The sequence below is a fragment of the Urocampus carinirostris genome, chromosome 18, assembly GCF_059441175.1.
Source record: "Urocampus carinirostris isolate Australia breed hairy pipefish chromosome 18, RoL_Ucar_1.0, whole genome shotgun sequence".
Lineage (NCBI taxonomy): Eukaryota > Metazoa > Chordata > Actinopteri > Syngnathiformes > Syngnathidae > Urocampus > Urocampus carinirostris.
The window spans coordinates 27,208,503-27,221,443 of NC_142366.1; the positions used below are offsets into that span (position 1 = coordinate 27,208,503).

Below are 12,941 nucleotides of genomic sequence, written 5' to 3' on the forward strand. Positions count from 1 at the left end.
GTCTGTCTATATATCTATGTCTATCTATTGTGTATGTCCGTCTGTCTATCCATCTATCTATCTATCAATTATTCTATCGTGTATGTCTGTCTGTGTATATATATCTGTCTGTCTATATGTCTATCTATCTAATGTGTATGTCTGTTTGTCTATATCTATCTATCTATCTATCTATCTATCCAATCCTGATACATTTTGCTCACACTGGGTGCAAAGATTGTGTATTTTAGTAAAAGGTATTACTAAGGGGAAAAAGTCCGTGTTCATTCTTCTGCATTGTAATGCAGTGTCAAGCGGAAGAGGATGAGGGGGAGGGAAGAGACTGCGAGGGAGGGGGAAACAGAAAAAGAGAGAGAGCGTGGTAGAGAGAGAGAGAGAGAAATAAGGAAAGAGAGTAGAGAGTGAGTGGGTGGACTCCATCCAGTCATACGAGCACACAAGGCTGTCAACCCTCGCACCGAACTGCAGCCCACCGCGGTCCCGCTTCATTTTTCAGCGGATCAGAACATGGACACCCTCTAAAAAGAACCGAACCGAGACTATTCGTCAGCTGACACGAATTTTCGTCGTCTCTCGCGAGAGAAGTCATGATGGAGTACTGGAGGCAATGTGCGCTTTGGTTGATCAACTGCAAGGTGCTTCCCGCGAAGCATCGGGTAACCTGGGAGACTGCGCAGGTATTCGATTTGGCTCAAATCCTGAGAGATGGAGTGCTCCTTTGCCACCTCCTCAACAACCTCAAAGCCCACTCCATCAATCTCAAAGAGATCAACCTGCGACCTCAAATGTCACAGGTAAGCCAGGGGAGAAAATCGCTAGTTTGGGTTTACGAGGATACTACAGACTCCCTTAACGGTTTTTTGGCCAATTTGAAGGTAAATCACTTCCAGGGTTGGGTAGGGTTACTTTAACTGGAATACTTTCAAATACTTTTGGATGACTCCAATACCAAATATGCTAATAAAAGACAAAAGAAACTAAATAAGAATCCAATGATGACTCACAACACGTGGTAAGCTTTCTCTCCCGGCTTTGATCTCTTTGATCTCCGGCAAAACGAACATCAAATGCGACAGAAACAAAAATAAATCCAAACAGCTTGCCAACATCATTTTTGCCGTTCCATGTATTCCGTTACTCCCCAAGCCTGCACAAAATGGAGTCATTCATATTTAGTTTCTTTTGTCTTTTATTAGCATATTTGGTATTGGAGTCATCCAAAAGTAATTGAAAGTAATCAAGTTAAAGTTACCCTACCCAACACTGATCACTTCTTAGCTAGCTTACAAACTTGTTACCAGGAATTTCTGACGTTACCTGTTACTTCATTCAAAAAGTACTTGTGTTACTTCCGATTACTGACAACGAAAAGTACCTCGATACTCTGAAAGTAACTATCTAGTACCTAGATTGAAGTCGACCACCAAAAACTGCTTAAAATATCCTTATAATAAAAGACAATAGAAGTAAATGTGTACGTGTATCTCCTGAGGCCGTGAAGCCTTGTTTCTTGTGTACAAACACTTACCCTGTCATGAACCAGAACAGGATCAGGACCCAAATGTGTGACGTTCTCACACAAGCCTTTTATTTTACGGGAAATAGGGAAGTCATGCACGTTAGGCAGCAGTGTGGCGTGAAATGATAGGAAGCCAGAGGCCGACGAGATCGATACCAACTGCTTGAGTAGATATCGGACAGATGGGGTCGATACAGGACAGGACGGATAGACGGGATTGATAAAGAAACAGGATATAAAAAATAAACAGGACAAACAAGACGGGAACGAAAACTGGAGAGAATAATAAACAGGACGAAAATAGATGGGAACGAAACTGGAAATCGATATAAAACAGGACAACAAAAAACGGGAAAAATACCGGACTGGAAATACCAACAGGAAAACAGGACCGAGTCAGAACCCATGGCTTGCGGGGCAGAGGTTTGTTGACAGACTGACCAAGTAAGAGAGAGTTTAAAAAGACGGAAAGCCAATCTGTCAATGAGCCGCAACTGTCCCCACACGCGCGGGTCCAATTGGGCGCCATGGCAACCGTGACATACCCAAGACACTCCATATCCATTTTGTCTATGGACTTAAAATATTTCCCCCTTCGTTTCTGAGAACTTTCCGAGACGTTTTCTTGTTTCCCAGCCATGGTGTATACTTTGCAATGCAAACAAAATTCAGAACATGTTTAGCGTAAATTCCGTGCTTACAAATATTTGCGCCATTGATCTTCTGGTCGTTTGTTGTTCCTGTATAAGGCATGCGCCCTCCCCACGCGCTGCCTACCATTCGCCACTGGTGACACACAACCAAATATGTGCATTTAAGTTTTACCACTGATTTCAGTATTTTATTTTATAGTTATCAATACAGTGGTACCTACTTATGAATTTGATTCATTCTGGAAGTAGGTTTGTAACCTGAAACATTTGTAAGTAGGGATTCCTTTTGAATTTAAATGCGCTAATCCAGATTTTTTTTTAAAATAAATCATAAGAGAGCATTAAACATGAAACAAAAACATTGTTTACCGGTCTTCATCTGTGTTTTTCACCTCGTGTTTCTTGAAAAACTGATCCAATGATGTCTGCTTATGCTGGCTTTTAGCAATCCATCATAAATTTTGGGGCAAACGTCATCATAATGAGAGATAACACTTTTTCTGTGGGATTCCTTTCCACATACGGTATTTGTCATTGAATGTTGCTGAATTTTATTTAATTTGGGCTGATGGAATGATAGCTGTATCCTCTTTCTTGTTGTTTCTGGAGTCCTCCTGCATGGCGGTTTGTGTTTTCATACATTTTTATTATCCCTCGCTTTGTTTCGATGGCCAGAAAGGGTCTCTCCCTCTTTTTTTTGTCTTTTACACTTTTCTGCATTTGTTTCGTGGGTCCATTTTGAATGATAGCTCTCTGTAGCTGTACCATACAATAGACTGTTTACAGAGCGGGAAGGGGGACACGAAAAGCATGCCGGGGTTCACGCATACACACCATGTTGCCAGGTAGAACTCTGGGCGTACTGTACTGTGTTTTTGACTTTGCATCCTGAAACTTCTTTGTAACGAGAGGCAATAGTTTTACATTCAGGTCCTTTGTAACCTGAAACTTTTGTATGTAGAGACATTTGTAAGTAGAGGTACCACTCTGCAGCTTTGAAGAAATTATATATGGTAGGGAGAATATCACTAGGGAGAAATTATTGTACTCTGTGCTTGAGAAATGCCGCTGTGACTGTATTGAGCGATACAAACATGTCAACTCCACTTTAGTGACATGATTAGCGGTGTGATGCCTGCAGACGAAGGGTTCAATAATCCGTCCTGAGCGAGGCGGGAACAAGTACTGATTAGAAAGATGAAACTCGTAAACTGTTTCTAATAAGTAACTGAGTAATTCACCATGTTGTAACAGCGTTCGACCTAACCATTTTTATTAATAACACTCTACAGAGAAAAGTATTTTGCCTTCTCCTTTATATCCTCTGTGAAGGTAAAACTAGTTGCCTACCAGTTGTAAATGCTCCACCAGTGAGTTTTCTGTGACAAAACATTCCTAATTAAAATCACGTATGATTTGTTACAATGCCAGGAATGCAAGATGCCTGGAAATTTTGATATTGCAATAATGCGGGTTGATTTGTCATATAGTGACATCAGCTGCCTGGGTTTTGAATGAATATGTGACGCTTCATATTCTATTCTATTACATTATTATTAATAAACAAGAACAAGACTTATTAAGCGTGAATAAAAACCATTATCAATGATTATTAGTCAACATAAGGGTCAATATTGGCATACATAGTAGTTCATTGTATGATAAATGTCAGCACCACAGCGGAGACAGGACCCACTTGCGTGCGTTTCTCTTAGTTTTATTAGGAAGACGGGGAAGGATAGTACAGACGATCCGGAAATTGTTGGTCACGGGGAGCAGGTTGCTCAGAAGTGGTATTTCAGTGGCGAGCGATCGCGGTGTCGAGAGCGGAAAAACAGGTCAGTAGCCGGGACGGGGGAGCAAAAATCGTGGTCAGATGAGAAAAAGGGTCGGAGCCGGGAAACAGACGGGAGCCAGAACAGGAGAGTCAGGGTCAAAAAGCTTGCCTAGCGTAAGCTGAGATTCGCAGAAGGACTGACAACCGGTGACAGAAAGGCGGGCGTTTGGATAGGGAAAGGGAGCCAATCAGCTTCCGAGGCAGGTGCCTCGCATCAGTAATCATGACAATAAAACATTTTATTTTTGTTTAAAATAAGACCTCATTCGTTGCTAAAGCATGTGATTGTTTCTTTAAGGTTATTGCTGCACATAAAAATAATCCAAAAAACGTATTTGTTTCGGTATTGGCTTTTATGGGATGGTAGGTTACCTCAGGTATGTCTACAGACGCTGCCCTACTAACGAACGAGAGTTCGTAAGTTGAATTTGTTTGTAAGTTGCTTCACTGCTATATTTTGTATGTTTCAGGTTTAGTGTCTTAAGTATCTCAAGTATAAGTATCTTTAAGGCTTTTATAAGTAACCTGTATTGTTTTATACTAAAATATAAACATTTAATAGAATAATATTCTCTATAAAGGTAAATAAAGTTAAGTTTAACTTACTTTTAGGAGACGGGCTTCAAGAGTTAGGCGATCTCCACCGCGGTAGATAATTGGGCGAGAAAAGAAAGCGATCCAACCATTTTCTTTACTGCATCAGGCTTTCTTATTCCTGTCAAGAACCAGAACAGGACCCAATCCCATGAAGTTCTCACACAAGCCTTTTATTTTACGGGAAATGGGAATTCATGCACGTTAGGCAGCCGGTCTGGTGTCGAGATGATATCAAACAGATGGGTTCGATACTGGACAGGACGGACAGGATAGAAAACGAATCAGGATATCGAAAATAAATCGGAGAAACTAGACGGGAACAAAAACTGGAGAAAGTAATAAACAGGACAAAAATAGACGCAAACAAAACTGGAAACCGAAATTAAACAGGACAAAATAAACGGGAACAATACCGGACAGTAAATACCAACAGGAACAGGACCAAGTCGAAACCCACGTCTTGCGGGGCAGAAGTTCGTTGACGGACTTACAAACTAAGAGAGAGCGCACTGAGCTTAAAAAGACGGGAAGCCAATCTGTTAATGAGCTGCAGCTGGTGCCACACGAGCGGGGCCAATTGGGTGCCATGGCAACTGTGACAATTCCACTTTTTTTTTTCAAAAGAAACGGCTCGCCTCTTCTTGACACTTTACACCAACCATATTGAATAGCTGCACGAGATATTAAACAATAAAAATGTCAGTGTTCTTGGCGTGCTGGAGATACAGTATAGAGCGGATTTCTTCTTCGGGGTGGATGCTGGGTGAGCTCTCACAGCGCCACACACCGGTAGTGGTGGAAAGAAGCGCTACAGTAATGTCGCGTAATCTGATAAATGTACACACAATACAAAATGTAACTCACAGCAATGTCCGGATATTTTTCGACATCCCGAATTTTTTTTTCGTATCTGCCGTTTTTCATAACTCGAATGTTCGTAAGTAGGGGAGCGTCTCTACTCATTCTCATCATGACCTTATGTTTTTTTCATTAAAAAACGATTCAACTCGCTATACAAATTAATGTAACTTGACTGATGAAAACATTTTCATGGACATTTCCAATTAAGAAAACATAGAATAGAATAGAATATACCTTTATCATTATTGTTACAAAATGGGTTGAACATATTGTGACAACGAAATTGGACGTGGCACTCCAGGTTCACATTTAACAGTGAGGATAAAAGAAAAAGGATAAAAGATAATTTACTCAATCACAATAAATAAATGTTATTGCACAATTTATTATAAACTCGGCCTTAAGAAAAGGATAAGTAACCTGCCATTCAGTTTAAAAAGTACTTTTGCTATCTACAGTATTTGTAACCAGGGTTGGGTAGGGTTACTTTAACTTGATTACTTTCAATTACCGGTACTTTTGGATTACTCCAATACCAAATAGGCTAATAAAAGACAAAATAAAATGAATAAAATAACAAAATTTTGTGCAGGCTTGGGGAGTAACGGAACACATGGAACGGCAAAAATGATGTTGGCAAGCTGTTTGGATTGGTTTTCATTTTGTTTCTCTCGCATTTAATGTTCGTTTTGCCGGAGATCAAAGCCAGGAGAGAAAGCTTACCACCTGTTGTGAGTCATGATTTTAGTCATATTTAGTTTCTTTTGTCTTTTATTAGCCTATTTGGTATTGGAGTAATCCAAAAGTCATTGAAAGTAATCCAGTTAAAGTAACCCTACCCAACCCTGTTTGTACCAATAGAAAGTCATTGCCACATGGTTCCTATTCGTCAGATAGCATCGTCCTCTATACCCGGACAGTGATCCAGATTAATATTGAGCGTCAGTTTTGCTGCCCACCCACAGCAACTGCAAAATGCACGCAGATCTATTTGAGTCCAACACAGTAACAAACGCTCGAAACAGAAAATATCATTTGTATTGACGCGGTGCCGCCTGGACGTCCAGTAGAATTAGCCTTGTTTCCTGGAAAAAGCTCTCCAAACACAATGGCACAGTGGCCGGGTCAATACAGCACGCGATCGAACTGGGTATCCGCTTGTCAAGTGGACAATTTAAATCAGCGTTCGCCATTGCGGAGCTCGGCAACTGGGATGGAAAAGACCCCTGAAGGATCTTTTTACCCGGGGAAAACTTGATTGAGCCCGTAAGAGGAGAAGCTCTTACCGCAAAGAGTTAAAATTGGGGCTATTCATGCTAACTACTAGACGTCGACGTGAGTGAATATTAGTGTTTTATGTCGGCCGTGACATAATGCTGTAAAAGGGATGTAATGTAATCCTTTTGCTCAGCGAATGACCCGACGATGATTGGGTTATTTATAGGCAGAGTTTGTTTTATCCACGGTTGAATGGATTACTCTCACTGGCAGCCAGTTAGACTAGGATAGAATACAATATATATTTGTTGTGGGCAGCACGGCGCCGCAGTGGTTAGCGCGTGTGCGGCACAGTTCTAAGGTCTTGGGAAGCTCCTATGTGGGTTCAAATCCATCTACCAGCCTACCTGTGCGGAGTTTGTATGTTCTCCCCGTGCTTGCGTGGGTTTCCTCCGGGCACTCCGGTTTCCTCCCACATTCCAAAGACATGCATTTCAGGTGGATTGGCCGGTTCAAATTGTCCCTGGGTATGAATGAGCGAGCGAGTTGTCTGTCCCTGTGTGCCCTACGATTGGCTGGCAACCAGTTCAGGGTGTCCCCTGCCCACTGCCCGATGATTGCTGGGATGGGCTCCAGCACCCCCGCGACCCTACTGAGGACAAGCGGTGCAGCTAATGAGATGAGATGAGACATAAGTATACACAAATTAATCACGTTAATGAAATCAATGTTTTACAACCAGTGTGCCGGGGGCACACTAGTGTGCCCCAGGAAATTGCCCAATGTTATCTTTGGCAAAAAAAAGCATGCCATTGTTCATTATCTTTGCTTTCGTCTAGTGAATAGACGAGTAAATGCAACTGTCATGATTACTCATTACACTCACCTGTGCCCGGTCAAAAAAAAGGCAAAAAAAAAAAATCAATTGTCAACAACAATAACAAATAGGGGAAAAGATAATTGACAACAAAAAAGGGAAAATAACAAACGATAAGGCAGAAACATTTTCATCAACAATGATATGTTTATAGTTCAGTAGACACCAGAAATGAGGAGATAAGACATCAATGGATTTCAAATGAGAACAGGAGAGGACCAAACCCACTGATAAGAATGTCAGAACCCGAACAGGAGGAGGACCCAGATGCGTAACGTTTTCACACAAGCTTTACGGGAATGGGGCAGTCATGCGCGTGAACACAAACACCAGTGATTCGGCGATCGCCGGGCGGAAGATGTAAGACAGAAGTCTGGTGGGGAAAAACAGGAAGCCAGAGGCTGACCAAATACACGAGCAGATGGCGGTCAGGACGGGACAGGTGGGATCGATACCAGATACACGAGCAGATACAGGACAGGACTGGACTGACAGGATCGATACCGTGTATTGGAGACTGGAGTCAGATATCAAACAGGACGAGACAGACGGGATCGATACTGGAGACTGTAGCAAGATATCAGACAGGATGAGACAGACGGGATTGATACCAGACACTGGTGACTGGAGTCAGATATCAAACAAGGCGAGATAGACGGGATCGATACCTGATACTGGAGACTGGAGTCAGATATCAGACAGGGCGAGACAGACGGGATTGATACCAGATGCATGAGCCGATGCCGGACAGACGGGATCGATACCAAACAGGATACACAAACAGGAAACCGGACAGAGTGAAAACACACGTCTTGCGGGTGCAGAGGTTCATTGACGGACTGACAAAGGGTGAGTGAGAGCACTGAGCTTAAATAGGAGGGAAGCCAATCAGGTAATGAGCCGCAACTGGCGCAATGGGCAACCGTGCCAAAGAAATTCTAACCTATTCTTAAAACCCCCTTTCTTTTTTTGATTGAAAAGCAGATCTTCCCTATAAAAGAGCAACATGATTGGCTAATAGTGACAGTGATTTCAAAAGTGCATAATAGTCAAACCTTGATTAAAAACAGAATAAAATGATTCAACCAAAATATCAACACTATGTAGATGCAATTGTCCTGTTCTCTCTATTTACTCAATTACGGGTGGAGCTTTCTTTTGCATAATAGATGACCCCCCCCCACCCTCGGCAGCTGTTTTTTCATTGGCCAATAACAACAGGCTCTGGCCTCACCCATGGGACTTTCACGAGGAAAAGACAAAGCCAGAGCGTCCCCCTATAGACTTGCATCCAAGGATGCTAAAATAACCCTAAAGCGCCTCACTTCCCTCGACTGCGCTCGTCGCGTAATTAAAACATAAGAAGCTCCGGAGGTTTCAAGTTTTGCCGCCGGGATACGTTTCTCCTCATTCTGCAACGTTTGCTCCGACAATAAAAAGTCAGCAGGCTGCTTGTTTGCAAAGAGGCGTTTGGACGTGTTCAGGAAATCAGTGGCGGCAAAAACGGGCAAATGGGCGAGCCGTATGTTGTGTTTCCAGATGAAAGGATGTGTAAAATCATGTTGTTTACAAGGTTTGCCGTAAACATTTACTACAGACGGAAGCAAAATTGGATCATAGGCCTCTAGAACAAAAATAACACTCTTTGATCATTGTTTTACACGGCTGTATTGATTCAATTATGTCTAGACCAGTGGTTTACAAACTTTTTAGTGCAATATTTCCCAACAAGCAAAAAACAAGAACCTTAAAAAGTAAGCAACAGAAAAAACTACAACAACCCTAGCAAAAAACAAAGCAAAGGAAAACCAAAATGGGCTAATAGAAATCGACCAATCTATCCATGCATCCATTATCTGCACCGCTTATTCTCAGTAGGGTCGCGGGGATGCTGGAGCCCATCCCAGCAATCATCGGGGAGTGGGCAGGGGACACCCTGAACTGGTTGCCAGCTAGTCGCAGGACACACAGAGCCGGACAATTTAGTTTGGCCAATTAACCTGACACGCATGTTTTTGGAATGTGGGAGGAGACCCATGCAAGCACGAGGAGAACATGCAAACTCAGCACAGGAAGGCCGGTAGCTGGATTTGATCCCATGACCTCAAAACTACTAGGCCGCCGTGCCGCAACCGACCAATCCAATATGAGTTAATTGTGTGTTAAAAAAATAAGAACCTTAAAAAGAAAGCAACCGAGGAGAACATGCAAACTCAGCACAGGAAGGCCGGTTGCTGGATTCGATCCCATGACCTCAAAACTAACTAACTGCTAACCACTAGGCCGCCGTGCCGCAACCGACCAATCCAATATGAGTTCATTGTGTGTTAAAAAAATAAGAACCTTAAAAAGAAAGCAACAGTCAAACTCTAAAAACATGTTGGCTATAATATAGCGAACTCACTAACAAAATAAACAAACAACAGCAAAAAAATAAGAACTTTTAAAAAGTAAATAACTGTTACATTCTAAAAACACATCGGTTAAGAACCCCCCCTCCGAAAGAAAACAAATAAATCCGACTGATATAATGTGAAAGTTTTTTGGGGGGGACACTTGAGCAACAGTTGGTTAAATATAAGAAATAAAACAATACAAAATAAAAAAACAAACAAACAAACAAACAAGCCCAAATTAGGCCACAGTTTCTCTCTAAAAAAATGTCTGTTAGAATTAAAAAAATATGAAAAAAACAAACAAACCCAATTAAAGCCACAGTTTCACTCAAAAAAAACAGTAAAAATATTAAAAACAAAACAAAAAACAAACCCAAATAAGCACAGACCAATACTCAATTTGATCTCTTTCTGGGATGTTTTGTGTGTTTGACTGAATAAATGCATGAATGAATAAATAAATGAAAGAATAAATGAAAGAATGAAAGAAAGAATAAAAGAAAGAAAGAAAGAAAGAATGAAAGAATGAAAGAAAGAATGAAAGATTGAAAGAATGAAAGAATGAAAGAATGAAAGAATGAAAGAAAGAATGAATGAAAGAATGAAAGAAAGAAAGAAAGAAAGAAAGAAAGAAAGACAGAAAGACAGAAAGAAAGAATGAAAGATTGAAAGAATGAAAGAATGAAAGAAAGAATGAAAGAAAGAAAGAAAGAAAGAAAGAAAGAATGAATGAAAGAATGAAAGAATAAAAGAATGAAAGAATGAAAGAATGAAAGAAAGAATGAAAGAATGAAAAAAAGAATGAAAAAAAGAATGAAAGAAAGAAAGAAAGAATGAAAGAATGAAAGAATGAAAGAATGAAAGAAAGAAAGAAAGAATCATCAAATAAATAAATGAATGGATGAATAAAGGATAAACAACAATAGCAAAAACAGTTCAACAAGTCAGGTTGTTGATAACTAAATACATTGATATACTGGATAGTGGTGAAACAAAGTGAACAATTTTTAAGGGGACAGACAGAAATTTAGTTTAACTTACTTTTGGAAGATGAGCTTCAAGAGTTAGGCAGAAAGTGGGTGTAAAAAAGCCATCCAACCATTTTCTCAGCCGCATCAAGCTTTCTTATTCCACTTTCATTTCAAAAGAGACGGCTCACCTCTTTTTTACAGTTTACACCAACCATATTGAAAGGATGCACGAGACATATCGCAATAAAAATGTCAAAGTTCTGCGCTGGAGATACAGTATAGAATGTATACACACGAACTAGGAAGAGGAAGCGGATTTCTTCTTCGGGGTGGATGCTCGGTGAGCTCTCACAGCGCCACACGCCGGTAGTGGCGGAGACAAGTACTACAGTACTGTCCTCTGCTCGGAAAAAAAGGCGCACACAAGACAAAATCTAACTTATAGCAATGTTCGGGTATTTTTCGACATCCCCCCAAAAATGAACGTATCTACCGTTCTACGTATGGTTGTAAGTAGGGGAGCGTCTGTATATCATTTTCATATTGGTAATGTTTATCATCTTCCAAAATTTAACCCCCCAAAGCAAATTTGTTGACAACATTTTAAAAAGTAGGTTTGTGTCAGGACCAGAACGGAAACAGGACAAACTCGCGTAATTTTTCTCACCAGTTTTATTAGAAGAAAGGGAGATGGTTGCGCCCACGATCCAGGGATTGCTGGACGCGGGAAGCAGGTCGCTCTGAGCGCAGAAGTGGAACTTCCGTGGCGAGCGATGGCGGTGTCGGGAACTGAAAAAACGGGTCAGTAGCCGGGATAGAAGAGCAAAAACGTGGTCGGAATCGGAAACAAGTCGAAAGCCAGGAGAGGAGAGTAGACGTGGTCGAGATAAAAACGGATCTTTATTCGGGACGGGAGAGCAGATGTGGTCGAGATCAAAACAGGTCGTAATTCTGGACGGGAGAGCAGACGTGGTCTAGATCAAAACAGATCGTAGCGGGAGACAAACAGGAGCAAAAAAACGGGACAGGCGAAAAATGGCTTTCCATGTAAAAACAGAGATTCGCAGACGGACCGACAAAAGTAAGAGTAATCTGTTATTGAATGTAGGTAAAACTAAGGAGATGACAATAGATTTCCGTACTAAGCCTCCCCCGCATGTACCACTGTCAATTAATGGTAGTGAGGTGGAACTGGTCCATTCATTCAAGTTTCTGGGTACTTACTTGTCAGCTGACCTCACATGGACGGTCAATGCTACTGATATTCTAAAGTCAGTCAGACAAAGGCTCTACTTCCTTCGTCAACTCAAATCATTCGGAGTCCGTCAATCCGTTCTAGTCCATTTTTATCGTGCGATCATTGAATCCGTTTTAACTAGGTCAATCACAGTTTGGTTTGGTCGCGTCAATCAGAAAGAATTGTCAAAGATGGAATCGGTAGTGAGGACGGCAGAGGAAATAATAGGTACTGGTCTCCCGTCCCTGCAAAGTATTTACATCGATCGAACTAGAAAACGGACACTAAAAATTATAGACCATCCCAGTCACTCTGCTCGCAGGTACTTTGATGACCACCGTAGGGTCGCCGTCTCCATTGTGAGCAACACTACTCGTCTTAAAGAGAATTTTTACCCTTCCGCTATCCGTATGTTCAACGGGAATTGATTTAGGTTATTACGTATTTATATTATTATGCCAACGGCATTCCTCCGACCTATTCTACTCTAGTCTTGTTATTTACATATTCTTTCTTTTTAAACTATTCTAAATAATGACCTTGTATTATACACTACAATATCTTTTTTACTGGGCAGCACGGCGGCGCAGTGGTTAGCGCTTGTGCGGCACAGTTCATGTCATGGGAACCTGTCGTGGGTTCAAATCCAGCTCCAGACTTCCTGTGCGGAGTTTGTATGTTCTCCCCGTGCTTGCGTGGGTTTCCTCCGGGCACAGACATGCATTTCAGGTGGATTGGCCGGTTCAAATTGTCCCTAGGTGTGAATGAGCGAATG

The 12,941-nt window shown here is 41.4% G+C and overlaps 1 protein-coding gene across 2 annotated transcripts in view; it reads left to right on the forward strand.

Annotated features, from left to right (window-relative positions):
* The first annotated feature begins 449 nt into the window (after positions 1-449).
* The window catches only part of vav3a (vav guanine nucleotide exchange factor 3a), a 178,683-nt gene continuing 166,191 nt past the window's right edge, over positions 450-12,941 (forward strand). For both annotated transcript variants that reach the window (XM_088322515.1, XM_088322516.1), the window contains exon 1: positions 450-794. In XM_088322515.1, the coding sequence (XP_088178641.1) occupies positions 588-794 (207 nt within the window). In that variant the 5' untranslated portion in view covers positions 450-587. The remainder of the gene's footprint in view (positions 795-12,941) is intronic.